Source organism: Hydra vulgaris, chromosome 02, assembly GCF_038396675.1.
Source record: "Hydra vulgaris chromosome 02, alternate assembly HydraT2T_AEP".
Lineage (NCBI taxonomy): Eukaryota > Metazoa > Cnidaria > Hydrozoa > Anthoathecata > Hydridae > Hydra > Hydra vulgaris.
Genome location: NC_088921.1, coordinates 67,587,711 through 67,614,000, shown reverse-complemented (window position 1 = coordinate 67,614,000; position 26,290 = coordinate 67,587,711). Strand labels below are relative to the sequence as shown.

Below are 26,290 nucleotides of genomic sequence, written 5' to 3'. Positions count from 1 at the left end.
TTAATAAATAAACAAACAAAAATAAATTTTCATTTCTGTTATAGTGGTTGTTACTACCAGGGCTGACCAGGGCTGCCCCGAACGAGGCGTGAAGGGGTATCCCCCACCCCCAAGCTGTTATATATGCATTTGAGTTAGCACATTTGTACATTTAGCATTTTATTTGGCAAGTTTTGTAGTATAGTTGGTAAATATCAAATATTGAGGACCCTTTTTTGTGTGTGTGTCTCTTGTTGGCAAACACATACGACCCCCCCCCCCCTCCCCAATGAGAGAGCTCTTTGGGACGGCCCTGACTTCAACTTTGCTGAATAAGGAAAGCAAAAAGCAGCAGCATAGCTACAGATATGCCTGGCTCCTTTTTGGTAAATTTTTATCAGGGCCACTAACCTATTTCCTCTCAACAAATTAATACTAAAACAAATAAATTAATAAAATGCCTTTTCAAAGCTTTTTTGCAAAAATTCCTTCTTCTAAAAAGTTACAACTTTAAAGAGAAACAAAATATTAGAGAAAAAAGTTTGACATGCATGTTCATTGGGACTACACAAATGCTGTCAGGATAAAGTAAAATCAAAGTAAAGTCTGAAAGATAAAGTAAAATCAAAGAAAAAAAGAGATTCAAAAAAGTGAAGTTCTCCAGTTGGCTCTGAAAACAATTTTTAGATGTACTTTTATTAAATATACACAAATGCTGAAAGTTTCAGAGCTCTAACTAGTCTGGAAGGGAGTGAAAAATCAATCGCAAGATTCTGGAACAACTGAAAGTAAACAAGCATCTTGTGAAGTCAAACTAATATTTGAAAAAATTTGCAAGTTTATTCTAAAGCAAGTTTATTCTACTATTTTATTTGAATAAGATTTTATATTTCTTATTGTCCACCAACGCAACAAAAAGGAGGTTATTAGGGTGCCCACAACCTATAGTAGAAGATTGAACAGCTTTCCTTACCATCTTTTTTCAAATAGATTATATATAATAAATCACAATAAAAGATTATATCTGATAAACACTCCTTTAATCATATAAATTATATCAGATTTAAATGACTTATAACTTTTTGAAAACTGTTTTAGCAGTCTATGTCCTTGCGGGTACCAAAAATATTATAATACATCATATTACCATAACAAAATACTTGATTGAAAAGGCAAATACAAAGAAAAAAATGGAGAAAAAGTGCACTCTTACAAACAGTGACTTAGTTAAGGTTTACACATGCATTAATTACCCATAGCTTAAAAATTATGCCCCATACCCCCTCCCCACCAAAGTTTCATTATGGCCACTAACCTATTACTGCTCAACAAAAAAAAAGAAATAAAAAATCAATGATTATTTAGCAGCCCCTATTAGCACTCATATGGCAGGGAGCCCGTATCTACACTACTGGTATACCTGCATGTTGACATATTTGCCCCTAATTATAATAGAACTACCCTTTATGATATACATGAAAAAAAATCCTTTCCCGATGCCCCACCACAAACACTGCTCACATACATCAGAGTATTACCTGAAGTATTACCCAGTGCCCTCAAACAGGCAATAAATTTGAATACGCTACCTATCTTAAAATTTATGTTAAATCAATATGAAACGACTGTTCTTTGAGAAAGTTAACAATATACTTACTTTAAAGTAAAGTATAAAATTTACTTTTATTTGTAAAATTAAATAACAAGTTTTTTCAAATTACTTTTATGTAAGCTGTTATTACTAATTAGTTACTTTTATACGTAAAAGTAATTAGTTACTTTATACGTAATTTGTTGTTACCATGTTGTTTTATTTTACTTTGTAAAGTGTTATGTTTTTTAAATATTATATTTACGTAAGTTTACTTCATGAATAACTTTTAATTTACATATGAAAAGTAAATTACATTTCAATGTAAATTTTTTACATAATTATAACCACAATTACTTTTCAAGGTAATTTACTTTACAGGACAAACCATTAGAAGTTACATTTACAAGTAAAAGTAAAAATGCTAATAACTTTTACTTGTAAAAGTAAGTTTTTTTTTTAAGTAACAGTTACTCATTTAAAAAACTTAACTTAAGTAATTAAGTATTATATGTTATATAATTTATGTAAAAAAAACCAATTCTTTTTAAAAGTAAATTATATAATTTTTATGAGTTATGTAAAGTAATTTACGCTTAAAAATAATTTGTGTTTTTACATCAAAGTAAGTAAAAGTGACATCCCTAGTTCTCACCTACAATGATTTCTATAAACCTTTTGTAATTCTTTTTTGGACTCACCTTATTATCACACTACTTTCTTATTACTAGCCAAAAGCTGACTGGGAATCTTTTGTGATTTTTTTTTGTGAAGGTTCTTGAGCTGATGTCTTTTGTCTCTCTGCTGATAATTACACCTCTTATGTAACCTCCTGGATCCAGGTAGGCATAGAAGCTTTTATTTCTTTTTTTTAGTTTCAAGTGAAGCCTCATACTACATATAGGTTTTCACCTTCTTGTCTTAAATTTTATTCACAAAGAAATTCAATAGCATGTTGTTTTCATAATAATGCATCATGTTTGGTTTTTATATGTTAAGGCTGCTTGTCGTGTTACTTGCTGTTGTGGAGCCTCCTCCTGCTTTTATAATTTTTGCACACTTCTTACTCTTTGCATTATGCTCTTTGCTTCTTTGAGAAAGAAAAAGCAAAACCGAATTTTTATCTCTGTCTTTTGAATGATTAATAAACTTCCTAATCTCACTCTCCATCGGATAATTAAAATTTATAAATGGCTATAAGTTTATAAAATTATATACTCTCCTGAATATAATGTGAATGATTTGATTTCGATTTTGTCACAGTTTATTTTTGTTTTTAAAAGTATTTTTTTAACATTAATAAAGGATGATGATTTTTTAGGGATTTTTTTAAGTCATGTAGTAATGCTACCTTATTGTACTGCACGGAAAACTAATCTTAATCTCTTCTGTGCGCTTCGAGAAACTTATGAACTTTGGGTCTACGCCTTACACCTATACACCTTTCTTTATGCTAGTATAAATACTTTAATCATAGTCTTTTTTTTCATATTTTTAACAAAAACAACTCTCGTGAGAACAAATATCTTTTTATTATTGAAAAAAGGTGCTGTCTGCAACTAAGCTTCAATATTATTCCTATTTAATCCCTTTAATTTACTAAATATCATATTTCATCTCAGTAGATAGGTTCTCTACTTTTAGAAAATTTTAAATCAAACATTGCATCTCTAATTCATGGATCTGATTTTATTACCTCTCCCAAGGATTAGGCAAAACTACTTGCAAAGAATTTTTCCTCTAATTCGACTCTTTAATCTAATGATTATACTCCTCCTGCCATTCCAGTTAAATAAGTTTGAACTCAATTGACTTAATTCGACTCATGAATCTTATGGCAATTCACTTCTTTCCATTCAGATTAAACAGGTTAACCCATTTTTAGACATCCAAATCTCTCCAGCTTCTGCTGCTAAAGTCATTTCTCAATTAAACTCTTCTACAGCTTTTGATCCAGACAACATTCCTGCCATAGTCTTGCAAAAGTGTTTTCCAGAACTCTCTTCAATTCTTTCTAAACTATTTAATGAGTGTTTGATTGAATCTTGCTCTCCTGCTTGCTGGAAAATGGCATATGTGGTTCCAACTTTTAAAAACTCTAAAGAATTAAAAATTCTACAGCTGACTTGCTACCTGCTATTTTTAAAGACTCATCTGTTCATTGACAAGTTAATTGATATTTATTGATGAGGGCAGCAATGCAAGAGCTATTACTCTTGACATATCAAAAGTTTTCAATAAAATTTATCTATTTGCTGATGACTCAACTTAATGCTCTTATCTTGGCATCTTTTCTTCTTTGAATCTGATCTCACTTCTTTAATAGCTTGGGGCTTGCAGTTGCTTGTGAATTTTAACTTCAACTAAACTCAGTTTTTAACTGCAAATAACTATCACAATACTGTCAAAATTCCTACACTGAGTTTTCTTCTTTACCTCTTCTCGGATTATCATTTACTTCTGACTACTTAAGGAAACCATATATACAATCGATTGCAAATTTAGCATCTGCTAAAGTTGCTTCTCTTTATCGCTCTTGCCATTTTCTTACTCCTGATTCCTTTCTCTACCTCCCTGCATATTTGGGTTGGTTCTTCTTATGATGCTCTTTCTCTTTTAGACAAGGTCAAAACTGCATTGTAAACATAATTGGATCTGCTTTATCAGCCAAACTTAATAGGGCAGCTCCAATTATCTTTTCTTTCTTGGTAGTTATGCCTTGTATGTTCTTTTATATTAATTGTACATTTTTTTTGAATTAACAATTTTGTTTTATCAGTTTATTAAATTTAATGTTTATATTTTTTATTAAGACAATTTCGTAATTAATTTTTTCAGGTTGTTTTTCTAAGTTTCATAGAGATTGTCTCAAATTGGTCTATTGGTTTAACTGCTTTGCGTTGCTTTATCTTACTTCGTGTTTTAAAAGTTACAAAGTAATAGATTTTTTTACATTGTGTTTAATTTTTATTGTTTAGTTTAGTTTTTTTTATAGGAAATAGGAAATATCTTTAAAATAGATCCTGATTACTCAGACCTCAAATAGTTGTACATGTATTAGTTAAACTTATAAAACATTTTTAAAATTAATTTAGCATGTAAGCAATTAAATTAAATTGTTTTATGTTATTGTGATCTCATAATGATGCTTGTAATAAATTCAATTTTATTTAAATTATAAAAATATTTTTATATTTTGTTTGCTTATTTTATATGATTATAGGTACTGGTCAAGATTTCGACATATTGTTGAATCATTTAAAAGCGCTGTGAACTCATTATTCAGTCTTTTTTTCCTTCTCCTTCTCTTCATATTTATTAATGCACTTCTGGGAATGCATTTATTCTCTGGAAGGTTTGAAATATTTTTGAAAAGAATTTTTTATTTTATTCATGTAGATTGTGATTATTACACATTACTTTTGACTTCTTGACAACATTATTTTTTAACCAAAACATAACATGAGTTGTTTTTGACATGTTGTTTTATGTTGCAATCAAATCATCGCAACAGTTATTTGTGATATTGAGCTGTTTATTGCATTCAAATTTTGTTAATTATTTTTTAAGATTTTTTAAACTTTCTATAAACTAAATGAAACAATAATAATTTAGTTTCACTAAATTCTCATTAGTTAAATAACTTATGAAATTAATTCAAGAAATTCAAAAATAATTTACTCTTTTAGTTCATTATCAGTATTTTAGCGTCCTTGGTGTGTCCAATGGTGCACAGGTTGAACATCTCATTATTCTGTTTCTCCAATAAACACAATCTTGAGCCTCTTTTTTTATTAGTTGAAGCTTTTTCATGTCATCTGAAACACTCTTCAATGTTTCTTATTATTACTTCAATCTTTTTTTCCTGAGGGTGATGTCTCTTTAATTGCTGATATACAATCATCTTTATGCTCATCATGCCCAAACAACATTAACACCCAAACCTTCCCTGATGCATCCAATTAGATACACTTACTATTTTCAATATCTTTCTGATTGATTTTTTGTCTTATTTTAGAAATCTTTAGAAATCATAACTTCATCTTCTCTACTCTTAATATCGTCAACCTTCATTTTTTATGTTTTATTGCTATACACCATAACACTCTCCAATATTGTGTATAATTTTAAATATTAAATGATGTTGAAAGTGGTGATAATGAAAAATCATTGAAAACACAATGGCGTTTGTAGTAGAGATATTTCGCCTAGACTTGGCTCAGATTTTACACTTGATTCTTGATCTTGATTCTTTATCTGATCCATCAGTTGATTCATTTATCTTTAAGATATCAAAACTTGTCAAAACATACATTTTTTAACCACTATTTACTTTTATTGTTATTATTAACTAAAGTACTTTCCATTAAAAACTAATAATTAAAAAAGATCCTACATTACATTACTACAGTTAAAACTAAAAAATATATATCCTGTATTTTCTAATTGCTTGTTAAACTTGCTTATCCATGTATAGTTTTTATTTTATTTATCTCTTGTTTTTATTCAATCTAACACTGGAATTTTTATAGCAATTTTTATTTTGCCTCTGAAAAATAAAAGACTGAGCACTCACTTTAAATCTTCTTTTTGTTCATCTTTTGTTTTTAAGTGCTGTCTTTTTTCTTCATCTTCTGACATTTTTTTTGTTGTTGTGACTTTTATTTTTTATATATACCTCTTTTTGTATTTTTTATATAAACCTCTTTTGGTATTTTTTATATATACCTCTTTTGGTATTTTTTATATATACCTCTTTTGGTATTTTTATATATACCTCTTTTGGTATTTTTTATATATACCTCTTTTGTTATTTTTATATATACCTCTTTTGTTATTTTTATATATACCTCTTTTGGTATTTTTATATATACCTCTTTTGGTATTTTTTATATATACCTCTTTTGGTATTTTTTATATATACCTCTTTTGGTATTTTTTATATATACCTCTTTTGTTATTTTTATATATACCTCTTTTGTTATTTTTATATATACCTCTTTTGGTATTTTTATATATACCTCTTTTGGTATTTTTTATATATACCTCTTTTGGTATTTTTTATATATACCTCTTTTGTTATTTTTATATATACCTCTTTTGTAATTTTTATATATACCTCTTTTGGTATTTTTATATATACCTCTTTTGGTATTTTTTATATATACCTCTTTTGTTATTTTTATATATACCTCTTTTGTTATTTTTATATATACCTCTTTTGGTATTTTTTATATATACCTCTTTTGGTATTTTTTATATATACCTCTTTTGGTATTTTTTATATATACCTCTTTTGTTATTTTTATATATACCTCTTTTGTTATTTTTATATATACCTCTTTTGGTATTTTTATATATACCTCTTTTGGTATTTTTATATATACCTCTTTTGTTATTTTTATATATACCTCTTTTGTTATTTTTATATATACCTCTTTTGGTATTTTTTATATATACCTCTTTTGGTATTTTTTATATATACCTCTTTTGGTATTTTTTATATATATCTCTTTTGGTATTTTTTATATATACCTCTTTTGGTATTTTTTATATATACCTCTTTTGTTATTTTTATATATACCTCTTTTGTTATTTTTATATATACCTCTTTTGGTATTTTTATATATACCTCTTTTGGTATTTTTTATATATACCTCTTTTGGTATTTTTTATATATACCTCTTTTGGTATTTTTTATATATACCTCTTTTGTTATTTTTATATATACCTCTTTTGTTATTTTTATATATACCTCTTTTGGTATTTTTATATATACCTCATTTGGTATTTTTTATATATACCTCTTTTGTTATTTTTATATATACCTCTTTTGTTATTTTTATATATACCTCTTTTGGTATTTTTTATATATACTTCTTTTGGTATTTTTTATATATACCTCTTTTGGTATTTTTTATATATACCTCTTTTGGTATTTTTATATATACCTCTTTTGTTATTTTTATATATACCTCTTTTGGTATTTTTTATATATACCTCTTTTGGTATTTTTTATATATACCTCTTTTGGTATTTTTTATATATATCTCTTTTGGTATTTTTTATATATACCTCTTTTGGTATTTTTTATATATACCTCTTTTGGTATTTTTTATATATACCTCTTTTGTTATTTTTATATATACCTCTTCTGTTATTTTTATATATACCTCTTTTGGTATTTTTATATATACCTCTTTTGGTATTTTTTATATATACCTCTTTTGGTATTTTTTATATATACCTCTTTTGGTATTTTTTATATATACCTCTTTTGTTATTTTTATATATACCTCTTTTGTTATTTTTATATATACCTCTTTTGGTATTTTTATATATACCTCTTTTGGTATTTTTTATATATACCTCTTTTGGTATTTTTTATATATACCTCTTTTGTTATTTTTATATATACCTCTTTTGTTATTTTTATATATACCTCTTTTGGTATTTTTATATATACCTCTTTTGGTATTTTTTATATATACCTCTTTTGTTATTTTTATATATACCTCTTTTGTTATTTTTATATATACCTCTTTTGGTATTTTTTATATATACTTCTTTTGGTATTTTTTATATATACCTCTTTTGGTATTTTTTATATATACCTCTTTTGTTATTTTTATATATACCTCTTTTGTTATTTTTATATATACCTCTTTTGGTATTTTTATATATACCTCTTTTGTTATTTTTATATATACCTCTTTTGTTATTTTTATATATACCTCTTTTGGTATTTTTTATATATACCTCTTTTGTTATTTTTATATATACCTCTTCTGTTATTTTTATATATACCTCTTTTGGTATTTTTATATATACCTCTTTTGGTATTTTTTATATATACCTCTTTTGGTATTTTTTATATATACCTCTTTTGGTATTTTTTATATATACCTCTTTTGTTATTTTTATATATACCTCTTTTGTTATTTTTATATATACCTCTTTTGGTATTTTTATATATACCTCTTTTGGTATTTTTTATATATACCTCTTTTGGTATTTTTTATATATACCTCTTTTGTTATTTTTATATATACCTCTTTTGTTATTTTTATATATACCTCTTTTGGTATTTTTATATATACCTCTTTTGGTATTTTTTATATATACCTCTTTTGTTATTTTTATATATACCTCTTTTGTTATTTTTATATATACCTCTTTTGGTATTTTTATATATACCTCTTTTGTTATTTTTATATATACCTCTTTTGTTATTTTTATATATACCTCTTTTGGTATTTTTTATATATACCTCTTTTGTTATTTTTATATATACCTCTTCTGTTATTTTTATATATACCTCTTTTGGTATTTTTATATATACCTCTTTTGGTATTTTTTATATATACCTCTTTTGGTATTTTTTATATATACCTCTTTTGGTATTTTTTATATATACCTCTTTTGTTATTTTTATATATACCTCTTTTGTTATTTTTATATATACCTCTTTTGGTATTTTTATATATACCTCTTTTGGTATTTTTTATATATACCTCTTTTGGTATTTTTTATATATACCTCTTTTGTTATTTTTATATATACCTCTTTTGTTATTTTTATATATACCTCTTTTGGTATTTTTATATATACCTCTTTTGGTATTTTTTATATATACCTCTTTTGTTATTTTTATATATACCTCTTTTGTTATTTTTATATATACCTCTTTTGGTATTTTTTATATATACTTCTTTTGGTATTTTTTATATATACCTCTTTTGGTATTTTTTATATATACCTCTTTTGTTATTTTTATATATACCTCTTTTGTTATTTTTATATATACCTCTTTTGGTATTTTTATATATACCTCTTTTGTTATTTTTATATATACCTCTTTTGTTATTTTTATATATACCTCTTTTGGTATTTTTTATATATACCTCTTTTGGTATTTTTTATATATACCTCTTTTGGTATTTTTTATATATATCTCTTTTGGTATTTTTTATATATACCTCTTTTGGTATTTTTTATATATACCTCTTTTGTTATTTTTATATATACCTCTTTTGTTATTTTTATATATACCTCTTTTGGTATTTTTATATATACCTCTTTTGGTATTTTTTATATATACCTCTTTTGGTATTTTTTATATATACCTCTTTTGGTATTTTTTATATATACCTCTTTTGTTATTTTTATATATACCTCTTTTGTTATTTTTATATATACCTCTTTTGGTATTTTTATATATACCTCTTTTGGTATTTTTTATATATACCTCTTTTGTTATTTTTATATATACCTCTTTTGTTATTTTTATATATACCTCTTTTGGTATTTTTTATATATACTTCTTTTGGTATTTTTTATATATACCTCTTTTGGTATTTTTTATATATACCTCTTTTGTTATTTTTATATATACCTCTTTTGTTATTTTTATATATACCTCTTTTGGTATTTTTATATATACCTCTTTTGTTATTTTTATATATACCTCTTTTGTTATTTTTATATATACCTCTTTTGGTATTTTTTATATATACCTCTTTTGGTATTTTTTATATATACCTCTTTTGGTATTTTTTATATATATCTCTTTTGGTATTTTTATATATACCTCTTTTGGTATTTTTTATATATACCTCTTTTGTTATTTTTATATATACCTCTTTTGTTATTTTTATATATACCTCTTTTGGTATTTTTTATATATACCTCTTTTGGTATTTTTTATATATACCTCTTTTGTTATTTTTATATATACCTCTTTTGGTATTTTTATATATACCTCTTTTGGTATTTTTATATATACCTCTTTTGGTATTTTTTATACATACCTCTTTTGGTATTTTTTATATATACCTCTTTTGGTATTTTTTATATATACCTCTTTTGTTATTTTTATATATACCTCTTTTGTTATTTTTATATATACCTCTCTGTTATTTTTATATATACCTCTCTTGGTATTTTTTATATATACCTCTTTTGGTATTTTTTATATATACCTCTTTTGGTATTTTTTATATATACCTCTTTTGTTATTTTTATATATACCTCTTTTGTTATTTTTATATATACCTCTTTTGTTATTTTTATATATACCTCTTTTGTTATTTTTATATATACCTCTTTTGTTATTTTTATATATACCTCTTTTGTTATTTTTATATATACCTCTTTTGGTATTTTTTATATATACCTCTTTTGGTATTTTTTATATATACCTCTTTTGTTATTTTTATATATACCTCTTTTGTTATTTTTATATATACCTCTTTTGGTATTTTTTATATATACCTCTTTTGTTATTTTTATATATACCTCTTTTGTTATTTTTATATATACCTCTTTTGGTATTTTTTGATATTTTTTGCTTTTTTAAGTTCAGCAAATGCTACTTATTAATTATTTTTCTTTTGCAAAAAAATTTTGATTTTGTTTTTCAATAAATATTGCATTAGTTGTTCCCAAGCCTAAAATAAAAATGTTTTCAATAAATACACTTCTTATATTATTGATAAGTAGACTGCTTATTTATATAAACAATAGTTTCCTCTAAAATCATTATTACTTAATTAAGCTTAATTAATTATTTCTCAATATGAATGTCATTCTAGTATATTTTGACCTTTATTATAATCTATTACTTTAAATTTTTTTTCAAATTATATGGGAATTTAACTTCATGCACAAGTTGCATTTCAAAGGTTTCATTCCATTAAAAATTTTAAAAGGTACATAGAACTGGATCTTCCCTGAACCCTTTAAAATTTCAGCCAATACACCAGAAAAAATATATAATAAACAAAATACCAGAAACTTTACCTGAACCACAGTAGTAGCTTTTTTTACTTTGTTATCAGTTGGTAGTTATGGTAACCTACAGTAACCTAACACTAATTTTGGAAAAAGCCTTATTTATTTCCATTGATCTTATCATTTAGCAAAATGCTTTTCAAAATGACTTGTTTATCTTGTTTTTGCATCTTGTTTTTGTTTAAGTATTTTTTCATCTAGCCCTTTAATACTGGCTTCTCTGAAAAAAAAAAATTTTTTCATGGTTTGCTATATAACTCTAAACACTGTGTTTTTTTCTCTTTTTAATCTAGCTCCACCTATATCTTCTGGTTGATCTTTGTAAACAGCTTGCTTCATCTAGTTTTTTGCCAAGCAATGCAAGATCCTGTCTTCTTGATTCTCAGACTTTTTTTGAATTAAATAAAATTTTTTCTACAACTTTATTCGATTCTGCATTCCTTTACCTTGTTTTCTTGCGTCTCTTGTAGAACCTTTTTTTTGTGTATACTATATTAGTTATTTCTAATAAACTTTTCATTGTGTTTTTTTATATACTTTTTACATTACTTCATTCTCTCCCATTTTCCAAATTCTGCACAAAGATCACTTTTCTTTAGATTTTCAACCAATTTAACATGATTTGTTATAAAATTATTATTATTAATGTTTGTTATAAGATTTTAGATAGAACTTGCTATATTAAAGTAAATAGAAAAACAACAATATTGATTTGAATTTTTTTTGCATACATTAGACACATTTAAATCTTGTTTTAGATTTGAGAGTTTGCAAGGTCCAAATTTTAATGGTCCCACTAACTCTATTCTTGCAGTATTTCAGGTTTGTCATAAGTTTCCAGTTATTAGTATATATATATATATTCATATAAATTATGTTAGTGTGTTCTACAAATAGAGTCCTCAATGTTCGTAAAGAACAGAGCACTAATCAAATAGTAAAAACACTTATCTAGCTTCTTCAACAATTTGTTTTGCCATCAGGAAGATAAGCCTACTGATTGAGGTTGTCAATTTTTTGCTCCTTTCTGTATTTTATATATGGTAAACCTTTTGTGTTAAATTTTTTTTGCCGAACTTATGCCGACCTCTAACAGTTTGAGGTCTGCAATTTATTGCCAACCTGATTTTTCCTTATTCCGAGAGTTGACATATATATATATATGTATATATATATATATATATATATATATATATATATATATATATATATATATATATATATATATATATATATATATATATATATATATATATATATATATATATATATATATATATATATATGCCATAGTGGTGTAGTGGTAGAGCATTTGCCTCTTAAGCGAGAAGTTCTAAGTTCGATTCCGCTCAATTTGTTTCTCTGCGCAGCAACCTTGTTTGTCAAGGTTTGTGTTTTGAAGTTATATAGTTTAGAGAGGGTTGTAACCACTATTATAGTAGCCTCCTCGACTGTATTGGTCTTCTTGGCTTTGAATTAACATAAAAAGATATAAATATGTACACTACTGGTTAAAAGTTTGGGTTCATCTAATAAATTTAATAATATACACATACAAAAAGATTGTTCTCATCATATGTATTTATTCATATTGTTTGCAATTAAGTTATCATACTTTTAGCAAAATTAATATTATTTTATTATTAATATTATTTTGAAGATCATGCGGTGTATTTTCTTTTTTTTTTTAAACAGATTTTTCCAACAATTCTTAATTGCTCATATTGTTTACAATTAAAAAATGTTTTAACGAAATAGTTTAGCATAAAAAATCTTTTAGTATTTTTTTTTTTAATTTTAAAAGTATTCTCCTTTCCTTTTTATAACAGCAGCACATACTCTGTGCGTCTTTATAATTGATTTCTGCAATGATTCAGTTGGTATTTGATTCCAGCATGTTTGTAAAATAAGCTGTTTTTGAATGGTTGGTTGTATTTTTCTCACATTTCTATCTAACTCTTCCCAACTCAATTTCGTTTCAAACAGGTGTCAAGCACCACTATATGTAGTGGTTTTTAATGGTGGGTTTCAAATGGTTGTTTTCCATAGTGGTATTCCATAATGTATTTTAAACAGGTATCAAGGTACCTCACCCAAGGGGTACCTTGATACAATCTATGAGCATCATTAAAAAAAAAAAAAAAGTCCAAAACTTAAAAAAAAGGCAGATTTTTATTTGAAAGACAAACAAGTTAATAATTATAACCCAAATAATGCATCCAATGGTCCAAATCACATTTCAGAAATCCAGATAATATATTGTTTTAAATGTCATTTTTAAGTGTCAATAAATAATGACTTTGTATCAATATTGGATCTCCTAGTAATATATTTACATAAATCTCTTAAAAATTGACTGTAATTTAAATATGAAAGGAAATGATTTTTAGGATTGTTTATGACACAATGGATTACAACTCTACAGTTTTAGCCCCCCTCCTTCCCCTGCACAAATGCTGTATTAAGTTACCCCATACTTACTAATTGTAAACAATCGTTTTTTTAGTATCAACTTGTTTTTTCAATATTTTTGTTTAATGATTTTAAGAGCCTATGGATTGTAGTTTAAGAAATAATTTTACTTAAGGATATACACATTGAATAACATACCTTAAAATTTAGCAACTTCAAAAACTAATAAATTATTAGTTTTTGCCAGAAAATGTTTACTTAACAAGTAAACATTTTTTTTGGCGAAAAACAACTGCAAATTTAATAAAATAATTTTTTTTTCAACTAAAAGAGTATTGCTATTATCAATGATCATTAATCAATTTTAATTGTCTATTAATCTGTTGTTGCTTTTAATTGTTAATTAGTATGTTGTTAAATTTAATCGTTAATTAATCTGTTGTTGCTTTTAATTGTTAATTAGTATGTTGTTAATTTTAATCGTTAATTAATCTGTTGTTGCTTTTAGAATACAGCAAGTCAAGGTTTCTCCCCTATTACACAAATAAGAAGTGAAAAAAAATTTTTTTTTTTTTTGGTATTTAAGTACCATTACTCTTATTCATATGAATTCAAAAAAATTTTTTTTAACAAAAGGAGTATTGCTATTATCAATGGTCATTAATCATTGCTTTTAATTATTTATTAATATGTTGTTGATTTTAACTGTTTATTAATCTATTATTGCTTTTAGAATATAGCAAGTCAAGGTTTCTTTTACATTTTTTTTGTGTGGTAATTAAGTATCATTATTCTTTTATTCATATGAATTCAAATATTGTATTAAAATCAATCAAATTGTTTACTCAACAAATGAGTAAACAATTTGATTGATTTTAATACAATATTTGAATTCATATATCTATTTCAGCTACAGAAAACCCAAACTTACCTTAAATAAAATGGCTAAGCTTATAAAAAAAGTGAAAAATCTACTCAATAAAAATATTATTGTAAGTTTGACAAAGGATTGACACAGTTGAATTTTACACAAATGTAAATAGGAAGATGTTAAAGCATATTTTTTGGAAGTTATATTATACCCATGCTGATGATGATGTTTTATATTGTTTGGGAACAAAAAAAAATTAGATCTTTTTTAATTCTTTCTTTTAATTTTATTAAAAATATTTTGAGTTATTAAGTTAGTGTTTCTTTTGACCTTAACATTTTTATGTGAGCGTCTTGCATAATGTAATGCATTGAATATTTTTTTGTTGTTTCTGTGTGAATAAGCCAATAAAAAAAAAAAAAAAAAGTGAGTTGCTTGATAGTACAGAGAAGTGTATAATATATGAGATTAAATAAAGGTGCAGAGTCTATAAAGTGAGTTACATGAAGGTGTAGCAAAGTTTACGGTACATTAGAATACAGAGAGTTGTATGGTACATGAGGTAAAGTACATAAGGGTACAGAGAGTACACAATATTTGTTATTTGTAACTCAACTTTAAACAACCTATACATATATTTTAGGAAGCGATTATTGTTGTTATGCTGATTAATTATGGATAGAAAGTCTTTTATATATGTCTTTTAGAAATTTAAAGTTTTTATTAATCACTTATTAAATTGATATTCAATTTTTTTTTTACTATCTAAATTTCTTAATAGGTAATCAGTGGAGAAGACTGGAGTAGTATTATGTATAGTGGAATGAAAGTATATGAGAACAAATGGATGTTTTATTTTGTTTGTGTATACTTTTTATTTCTAGTTTTGTTTGGCAACTGTATCTTTTCTATTCATAAAAACACTTTATTTTGTTAATTTTAAGAACTTATTTTTATTTATAAACATGGTCACTATCACCAAACAATGTTTACTATTGTCAAAGTTTGGTGATAGTAAGCTGTTGTTTGGTGACCAAACTATGGGTTTGAAGTCAATACCATCAAAAAGAGAACATTATAATCATGAGCCCTATTCGGTCATTTTATTAATCCTATGTTCGTTTTAGCTTTTTGATAATCCTTAAACTTTTTAATTTGCCATTACTATTACCAGAGCTTACAAATATCTCATATATATATATATATATATATATATATATATATATATATATATATATATATATATATATATATATATATATATATATATATATATATATATATATATATATATATATATATATATATACATACATGGGTTCTTAAACCCAATAGATATATATTGATTTTTAATCCCAAAATTATTACAATTTTAGAAGAATAAATTATGTAAATAATACTAATAACTATACAATGATTCCATTATTCTGCATATAGTGTTTGTTATATAAAGTTTATGCAATGATTTCATTACTGTGTTAACTTTATAAACTTAAAAATTATATTCATACAACAACATTTATTTCAAAAAGCATTTATATTATGTCACATAAAATAATTTTTAATTTTTCTGTAGAATACTTAACCATATATTATAATTTATAACTTCAATTAATTTTACAATTTATCATAATACATTTTCTAATAAAATTTAATTATAAAAATAAAGTAACTGCCGTGACAATTTTAGAAATTATTTAAATTTTTTGTGTGAATTTTTAAAACAATTATAAACCTTATGTTTTGATTGAATTATTTTGGATTTAACTATATGTCATAGACATACTTCTCAACATTTTTTTGGCCATAGTTGTAGACAACCTTGCTAAAGCAGAAATACTTACAGATGATGAAGTACAAGATAATATTATTAGAATAGAAACTAAAAGAAGAATAGTTCAATTTTATAACAATGGTATATCTGCATCATGTTTGGAGAAATCTTATTCAGATGTTCAATTGAAATCTATAGAAACCAAGGATAATCTTTATTACGAAAATCAAGAAATTAGTGACATAGTTGAAATCAGTGACAAGTTAGATTTTATTTCTTCGTTTAACAAGTATTTTAATAAGACTACTTAAGCTAAATTTAAAAAATTAAAAAAAAATATTTTAGGTAATAACTCAATATACTAAAAAAATATGCTATTAATGTTGTTATAGTATATTTATATATTTATATATATATATATATGTATATTAGGGTGGTGCTAAAAACAACTTATTTTGAAAATGTCAGCTGACAACCCCTAAATGTGTTTTATATGATAAAATAATACTGGATTTAAAAAATTTTTGAATAAAAAATATTTTTACGGGTGCCACAAGGCCCTTGTACACAAACAGGTCCTTAATATTATAAAAAAAAAGTTTTTCAAAAGTATATCATGTTGGGGCTCAAATGGAGCAAAATTATGTAAAAATTTCAAAAATAATCATTGTTTTATAAATAGCAGAGATAAAAAAATTATAATTAAAATCTTGTTAAATTCCCTTTTTTTGTTATAAATTAAAAAATGTCATTTTCTATTTACTAAAATCTAAAATAATAATATATTTATAAAATGATTCATATTTTTGAAATTTTTATATATTTTTGCATCATTTGAGACCCAACATGACATACTTTTGAAAAACTTTTTTTTTTATATTATTAGGGATCTGTTTGATGTATAAAGGTCTTGTGGCACCAATAAAAATATTTATTATTCAAAAATTTTTTAAATCCAGTATTATTTTATCATATAAAACACATTTAGGGGTTGTCAGCTAACATTTTCAAAATAAGTTGTTTTTAGCACCACCCTAATGTGTATATATATACATATATATATATATATAAACACACACACACACATATATACATATATATATGTATATATATACACACATATATATGTGTGTATATGTGTGTGTAATCAGAATGAATGAATGTGTATTAAATGCTGAAAAAATATGATGAAAAAATTCACAGCTGCATAAGTTAAAGAAATTCTGAATTAGATAAAATCTTTTAAAGTTTATGTACGAGAGAATTACCAAACTCAAAGAAAAAGTTGTGAATGTTATAAACAAAAAAAAAGTATTTAAAAAAAGTTAACAAAATTAGTTATAAGCAATTAACTTTCAAAAAAAAATTATGAAAAGATTTTAAATGAATCCATTAATACCATGGAAACTATAAAAAAACAACCAATGATAATCAGGTATCGAGCCGCATACATGATGAAGCAATAAATTGCTTGCAGAATTAGAAGGTAGGAGTAGGTGCAGCTTAACCAAACATATGAGATAAAGTACAAGGTTAAATAAATTGAGAGTGACTTTGCATTATTGAAAACACATAGTGTTGACAACACATTATTGCATCTTGCAATAATAAAAAGTTGTTAGTTTTTAAAAGAGTTGTTTTGGTGAAAAAGATAAAATGTTAATTAGTAATAGACTTTAAATTGACAAGTTAAAGCATCCATGCCTGAATCAAGGAGATTACAATAATTTTTATCAGAAACATTAGCCCATTAGCCATCAGATTATTACAAAAAAAATCCTGAATATAATCCTGAATAGTTCTGAATAGAATCCCAATCAAGTAAGTTGAGTAATGGTTTAAGTTATCTGGATAAAAATGTCAAAGCATTTGCTGGGGAAGAGATTGAGAGAGACAAAAGTTTTGAGTTTTAGTGCCAGCAGGGTTACTGGTGGTAAAGGCATTGGCTTTACTACCAGTAACTTGCCATTATTGTTGTTATTGGTGACTTTAATAATGAACATTAAAGTCTCCAATAAAAAAAATATTGTCAGGTGGATAAAAAAAAAAGACACTAGCTGAATGCAGTTAATATCTTCTCAGGATGAGTTTTTTTATTCAGACATTATCTCTAGTCTTTACTCACCCAAGACCTCTGAGGCAGGGGAGTAAATTAGTTCTGAATTAACTTCTCCTAGCTTTTGCCAACAAAAGTAAATTCTTTGTAGGAGCAGGACATTTGACATAATGTTCTGATGTTGCCAGTAGAAGACTGTTCTAGATGTTCTAGAAATATCAGAAGCTAAACTGCCAGGACTACACAAAATATTAGGAACATCAAATATCAGGAACCATATAAACTTTCAGAAACTGTATAAAAAAATTTGAATCTATACAAAATAATATTTAGATAATATATAATAATAAATATAGATAAATATAGATATTTTGATCAATATAGATATTTATAAATAGGTATATAGATATTAGGATATTATTAGATATAGATATTAAAATAAATATAGATATTTTGTTTATTATTTAGTTAATTATATTTAATATTTAAATATATATTTAAATTTAAACAAATATTTTTCTCTTGTCATCTTTAATTTGTTTTACTTTTTTGCTTTATAAACTTATAATAAGAAAAAATTTTAAAATAAGAAGAAACTTTAAGAAAAAAATGTCTGTAAAAAGCAAATCTAAAAAATGGGGTAAGTGTGTTAATCCATAAATGCAAATGATGAAAGCTTGAATATATTCAACAGATTGACAGATGTTGATGCTTTTATTTTAACTAAGTAAATAGTGTGTAGTTATTCAAAAATTATAATATTTTTTTAAATTAAAAGTACATTTAAAAGAATTCACTAATTGAGCTTTTTTATGTACTGTTATACAACTATAAGGTTTGGAAAATTAAGGTTTGGCTTAAGAGCAATATAAATATATAAATAGAGACATGATATCAGACCACCCATTTTAAAGTCTAAACCTTTTTACAGGTTTATATTTTTAATTTATATTTTAAGAAAAGATGACAAAGGTGAAATCAGTAAATAGAATAGAATTTTTTAAATCTGTTAAAATGATATTATTAAGGTTAAACTTGCTCCAATGTAAGGATTGTTCTCAGCTGGCATATTTAGTTTTAAACTTGTAAAAAAATTTAGTTTGTGATGAAGAGTCAATTGTTGGCATATCAATTTTTGTCAAAACTCCACAAAATGTCTTTTTTGTTTTGTTTTTGAGACTGCAAAAAACAGAATGTTTGTCTGCACTAATTTCTCAAGAGTAAAGCATTGATGTTGCTTCTGCTTTTCTGCTACATCATTTGGTATCAATTTTTGCCTTTTTTTCCTTTTTTTATTTCTTGATTTTTTAGTTGAAATCTTCTTGGTTGAAATCAAGGTCTTTAATTTTTAAAAGTGCTGTTTCTTTTTAAAGCTGTAACCAATCGTTTAAAGTACTTGTACAAGCAGTGTTTATTAAATATTTCTTACTGCAGCTTCAATTCTATACATTACTGCAGCTATTTAATTGCAAATTTGAGCCATTTAGTTACAGTGCCAGGCTTTTGATTGATTGCTTTTTTTTAATACCAACACAGTTTATTGTTTTTATCATTTATATTTTGTGATAGCAAACATTCTGATTTTAATAAACAGTAATTACTACATGTTAAATTATGATAATTATTTTTAATAAACAATAATTACTACATGTTAAATTATGATAACTAAGTAGCTAAAGTTTTATAATAGCTAACTGAAGTCTTCACTTTGTTTTGATGAGTTATACATTAAATAGTTGCATATATCTGAGTGTAACAGCATTGACCAGAATGGTATACCCTCTTGTTTGTGTATACAGCCATGATTGATTTTAAATAGATCAGTGTATTGAGTCCAACCTTTATTTTAAAATTATATCATATTAATGATTAATTTTCTAGTAAATGTTTGTTTTTGCATATTTTTATACATATTACAAACGTTTTATGTTGTATTTGAAACTTTTAGAAGAAAGGAAGGAAGTGAAATTATAAATAAGGTATTATTTTTGTTTTTTTTTTCTCGTTTTTTCTTGTTTTTTGAAAGTTTGTTTTTATAAACAAATTATTATGTACATTAATAGTTTTTTGTTTTTTTATGTTAATCTGTTTTGCTTTTGTTCAAGATAATATTTTGATTAGTACTAATAAGTTATAACAAATTCTAAATACATTAATGTTATACCTTTTAGTATAGCGAATGGTTATCCATGGCTATACCAGATTTTAAAAAATGAGCTCAAAAGGTCTATAAAAAATTAAACACCTTCTAGGCAGTGTGCTAAGCCACTGCCACAAGGGTGTTTCAAAAATTGTTCATGGGTATGGTGGCCTCGAAAAGACTATACAAGAATCAAGCATAGCTTTTTGCTTTTTAACTTCTTGAAGTTTAGTTTTTGGCTAAAAATGTTTTACTGCATTTTTTAAATATATAAAAATTAAATTTTGATCATTCTATTTATAATTTCACAAATTAAGTTCTTTAACTAATTGTTTGATTTATGTCTAATTTGATTAAGCATTGAGTGTTATTATATATTTAATTTTATGGCACATATTGATTCTATTCAAAAGTATTTTGTTTTTTATTTGTTTATTTCAGGGGTGTCTTTAATTACACAACAAGGTGATTACAACTATATCTTTGTATTGATACCAGTTTTTTGTAGTTTTACAGCGCACTAAATCACTTTTAGTAAAGTTTCAAGTTCATTTTCAATTCTTAATTAACAAAATAATTATTATCTTTTTTTGTTGGTCCTTTCTTAACAAAATAATTATTTTGTTCTTTCTTTGAATGTTTATTAAAATGTTTTTATAAAAAAGATCTTGTTTTTTGTTATAACTGATTTCTATAACTTATAAGGTCTTTTAATTTTTTATTTTTTTTAATCTTAAAAAAAGATTTAAAAAAACCCATCTCATTTTCATTTAAATTTTTTTAATTTAAAATATTTTGTAATTACTTCTCATCATTATCTTGTTGTTATTATTTATAAATTTAATACTCCTCTCACATACTTATTTTAAAAGTAACAATGTAAAAAAATAAATTAAAAATTTATCATACACAAAAATACCCAACATATTAACAATACACAAAAATACCCAACATATTAACAATACACAAAAATACCCAACATATTAACAATACACAAAAATACACAACATATTAACAATACACAAAAATACACAACATATTAACAATACACAAAAATACACAACATATTAACAATACACAAAAATACACAACATATTAACAATACACAAAAATACGAGTTAATATAAACAATTCACAGAAATAAACAACATATTAAACATATTAACAGCTGTTTCCAATGCAGCTGTTGCATTTATTTTAAACCTAGCAGCTTTTACTAAGTTTGTTAAATGAGAATGATTTTTTTCAACAGGCATGATTGTACAAAAGTCTAGATCAGTTTTATTTTTATTATCAAATAATTCAGCATCCAGATTGATTGGGATCCAGATTGATCAGTATTCAAATTCAAGCATCCAGATTGAAGCATCCAGATTGATCAGGATCCAGATTGATTGAGATCCAAATTGATCAGAACCCAGATTGATCAGGATCCAAGGATTAGTTTTGATTTTGATTTTTTTTGAAAATCAAACTCACTAATCTCAAACTCAGGCTATTTAATACATCTTTTATATGCTAGTTTTATTATATCACACTACTCCGAAATTGCTCAAAACTTGAACTTGTGTTTCCGAAGAAACCCTTTAGGGGGATTATTGTACACATGCTCCCATTTCAAAAAATGCAAAAACTGAAATCAAACTATTTCATCCGAGAAAGAAAATTGATTTTCAATTTTTAACATTCTATGAAGAAATGCTGGTTGACATAATTATTGAAAAAAATGATTTTGACTCATTCTAAACTGGAAATACCATCCAAATGTTTCTATATGTAGCATATTTAATAGCATATTTAAGTGTTTATGTTATAGTGCTTAAAAGTTTATAAAAATCTTTCTTTTTATTAAGATTTTCACTCATTCCTAAAAAATCTAGTATAAGAATGTTAATATTCAAAGATCCAAAATTTTCAATGTATATTTCTAAACACCTCATTTGTAAGTTCAAAGTATTAGTAATTATAACTGGACAGAAATAATGCTTTTTGAAATAAGCTAAAAATGCTAAATTTGTAGGTTGCACAATGTCATAATAAGGGTAGCAATCTGGCAAAATGTTTTTTTCTCTTTTTTGGGAAAAGGCATTGACCCTTAGTTGCTTTAGTATATGAATTGTGTCAAATCAAGTTATTTCATTAAAAATGCCTAACTCAGCTAAATCCCATGATGATTGCAGAAAAAATGTTTGTTTTCTTTGTATGAGAAAGTCTGAAAGAGTTTTAACTTCCTTCTTGATTGAGCGAGTCAAAGAAATATTTTCTGATGAAATTGATTTTGCCGATCAAAAGGTTTCCTTGCGAGTTAGTGATTGCTGAAGAGTTAACCTTCAAAAAAGGCACAATGGCGAAAATGTGACACTTTCAAGTCTTTTTAATTTTGACCAAATTGAAACCCGTCCCTCAACAAGAGGCCAAGACTGTGATTGTCTCATTTGCAAAATTGGCCACCTCAAGCTAAACAAGAGACACCCCATTGGAAACATCAAGCATTCCATCGTCATCATCATCATCATCATCATCATCATCATCATCATCAAAATCTGAGAAAAGATGTGCAGATTGCTTAACAATCATTAGAAGAGGTTTTCCGCACACTTGCAGTAAATCTACCTTCAGGAAGAATATGAAGCTGCTTGCATCTAAAAAATTGAAGGTTAGAGAGCAGATTGCATCATCTGTAATTCTTTCAAAAGATGCATTTACCCATGAAACCATCAAAATAAGAAGGTCTGGGGGTGGAAGAACATTGCCTATAACACAAGGTATTGTTTTGGGAGATTTATTTTACTTTTTATAATACAGATATATTTGTAATTTCACCTATGAATTTAAACAAAAAACTAGTATTATGATTTTTTATCAATTTCCCATGGACAAGCCTTTGTTTAAAGGAATACAATAATACTTACCTTTGTACCAAATTGATGAAAAGTAAAAGAAAATTCTACATAGAATGACAATTTCATTTTTCTCTCTTCTACTCTATTTTATGCCCTGCATGTCAAAAGGAACTCTTCAAAAAAGAATCTGAGTTGACTGCCCAAGATTTAGTGCATGTGCAATCTAACACAGGATTGTCAAATACTGGAATTAAAAAACTTGCTACAACTCTCAATCAGGCGTCAAAATCCAAAATAGTTGAGACCAAATTTTGTGAGAAATTCTCTCAACTTGGTAAGCAGCTTTCTGATCACTTCACCCAAGCAACAATTGGGTGACATGATCAGAATAAAATCAGTCATCAAACAGTGGTCCACTGCAAAAACCTCTCTGCATTTACAGATGAAATTTTGAAGAGATGACAAGTTTTTACTGATCATATAGTAAAACCATAATGGAGGTGGCGGTTTTCTTAAAATCACCCTTGGAATCCAGGAAGATCTATCATCTCAACCTCTCCGTCCACCTAAAAGAAAGTTATTGACTACTAAACTTGGAAAGGACAGTATTGTTAAACATGAGTTTCTTGTAGCTATTACTGAAGATGTTCCAGAAAATTATGAAAATCTGAGAACAATCCTTAACCTAATTATACCAAACAATGTGAAATACTTTGTTTCATGTGACATGAAAGTAGCTAACATCCTGTGTGGATTGCAGTCACATGCTAGTACCCATCCATGCACATGGTGTGATATAGGCTCCAAGAATCTGTCCTTCAAAGACAACCTTTGCACTTTTGGAACACTACGGAAGTGTTTCAAAGCCTTTGAAAATGCTGGCAAGGATCTAAAAAAGCAACGCAGTTCAATAATGTCATTCATGATCCCCTTATCTATGTGGAAGATGGAATGCTTGTCTTAGATGTTATTCCTCCAATGGAACTTCATCTACTCCTGGGTATTGTTAATCACCTCTACAAAGCACTGAAGGACCGCTAGTCAAAGGCTGATGAGTGGCCATCAGCTCTTCACATCAAATGTCAGCTTTTTCATGGAGGTCAATTTGCTGGGAATGATTGTCACAAACTTTTGAAAAACATTTATGTATTGCAACAGCTTGCAGAGAAAAATTGCGCTCTTGAAACATTTCCCATCATTGACACATTCAGGAAATTTGATTCTGTTGTGACAGCTTGCTTTGGATGAAAGCTATATTGATAAAATCAACAGCTTTAAAGGCTCCTATCTTCAACTTACAATGGTCAGTGTCACTCCAAAGGTTCATTCAGTTTTTTATCACATTCAAGACTTCGTTGCTCAAAGAAAAGAGTCGTTGGGGCGTTACAGCAAACAAGCAACTGAGTCTATTCATCACAGCTTCAGTTTTCATTGGACTAGATTTAAAAGGCCCTCTCATCACTCAGAATATGGAATAATATTGGAAGCATCAGTGGTTGAATTTAACAGCAAACATTTGTAGAATGTAAAAAGGAATAATCAATGTGATTTTTATTTGTTTGGAAGAATAAATGTGAATTAAAATTGTTTAGTGTTTATCATTTAACTTAATTGTGATAAAAAAGACTCAATATTATGAATATTATGCTTTTGTTATAATCAAACAAAATTTCTACAACTACCACTTAGTACACTAATGTTTTTTTAAACTAAGGGTTTTCCTAAATCTATACACATAATAACGGAATGTTCCAGCACACAAATATGCTACGTTTAGAAACATGGGTGGTATTTCAGTTTAGAATGAATCAAAATCATTTTTTTCAATAATTATGTCAATCGGCATTTCTTCATAAAACGTTAAAATGTCAAAATCAATTTTCTTTCTCAGACAAAATAGTTTGATTTTAGTTTTTGCATTTTTTGAAATGGGAACATGTGTACTTTAATCCACCCACAAGGGATACTTTAATGTGTACTTTACATGTGTACTTTAATCCACCCAAGGGGTTTCTTTGGAAAGTTCAAGTTTTGGGCCATTTTGGACTAGTGTGCTGTCTTTCTTTTTTTCTTTAGGAACTGTTTTTTTTATCAAGCATACTAACTTAAAATCTTTTTGTGTTTCCAATTTTTGAATTCTGGTCTTTTAAATATTCTTTATCAAAAGGTAACAAAAAAAACTAAAATAGTTTAAATTTTGAATTTTGAACTTATTAATAGTATTTTAATAGTTCTATAATATACTTATACTTGTGGCTTTATATACAGCTCTATATACAGCTCTTTATAAATATAGAATATATTGTACAAAATTATGGAAATCCCAGGTTTGTCTAACTCTTGGGTTTTGAAACATAGAAGATGAATTATAATTTTCTATGGGTGTAAATAAGGGTCAGTTTTAATCCGATTTTTTAGACAAATTTGATTTACAGCTTTTTCTCAAATCAATAGAGCATTGAATCATTTTTTTATGCTGAACCTTGTGGAGACATCAACTTTGTGTTCTCATAATTTTGGGATGTCTGGATGATTTTCTTACAGAGCAGTTTCTAATGTTCTTACTTCAAAGTATCTATATAATATCTAAATTCTTTTTAAAAAAAATGAATTAGTGAGTATGTTAACATTTGAAAGAGAACAATTTGTCATGTGATCATTATGTTAGGCTTAGATCTAAAAATTTTATGAAAATAATTACCACAAATTTTAATGACAACATTTAAAAGACACCATCGATAAAAAACTTCTTGTTGGAGCCATTAGCCAGTACTTCCAGCATATAGATTAAATGAGTTCAACATTATTAAAGAAAAACATTATCGATAACAA

The 26,290-nt window shown here is 25.7% G+C and overlaps 1 protein-coding gene across 3 annotated transcripts in view; it reads left to right on the top strand.

The window, feature by feature from the left end:
- The window catches only part of LOC136077124 (voltage-dependent R-type calcium channel subunit alpha-1E-like), a 196,415-nt gene that overhangs the window by 75,387 nt on the left and 94,738 nt on the right, over positions 1-26,290 (top strand). For all 3 annotated transcript variants that reach the window (XM_065791765.1, XM_065791766.1, XM_065791764.1), the window contains exons 11-16: positions 4,409-4,506; positions 4,794-4,925; positions 12,121-12,184; positions 15,427-15,544; positions 16,426-16,681; positions 20,424-20,454. In XM_065791765.1, coding sequence (XP_065647837.1) covers positions 4,409-4,506; positions 4,794-4,925; positions 12,121-12,184; positions 15,427-15,544; positions 16,426-16,681; positions 20,424-20,454 — 699 coding nt within the window. The remainder of the gene's footprint in view (positions 1-4,408; positions 4,507-4,793; positions 4,926-12,120; positions 12,185-15,426; positions 15,545-16,425; positions 16,682-20,423; positions 20,455-26,290) is intronic.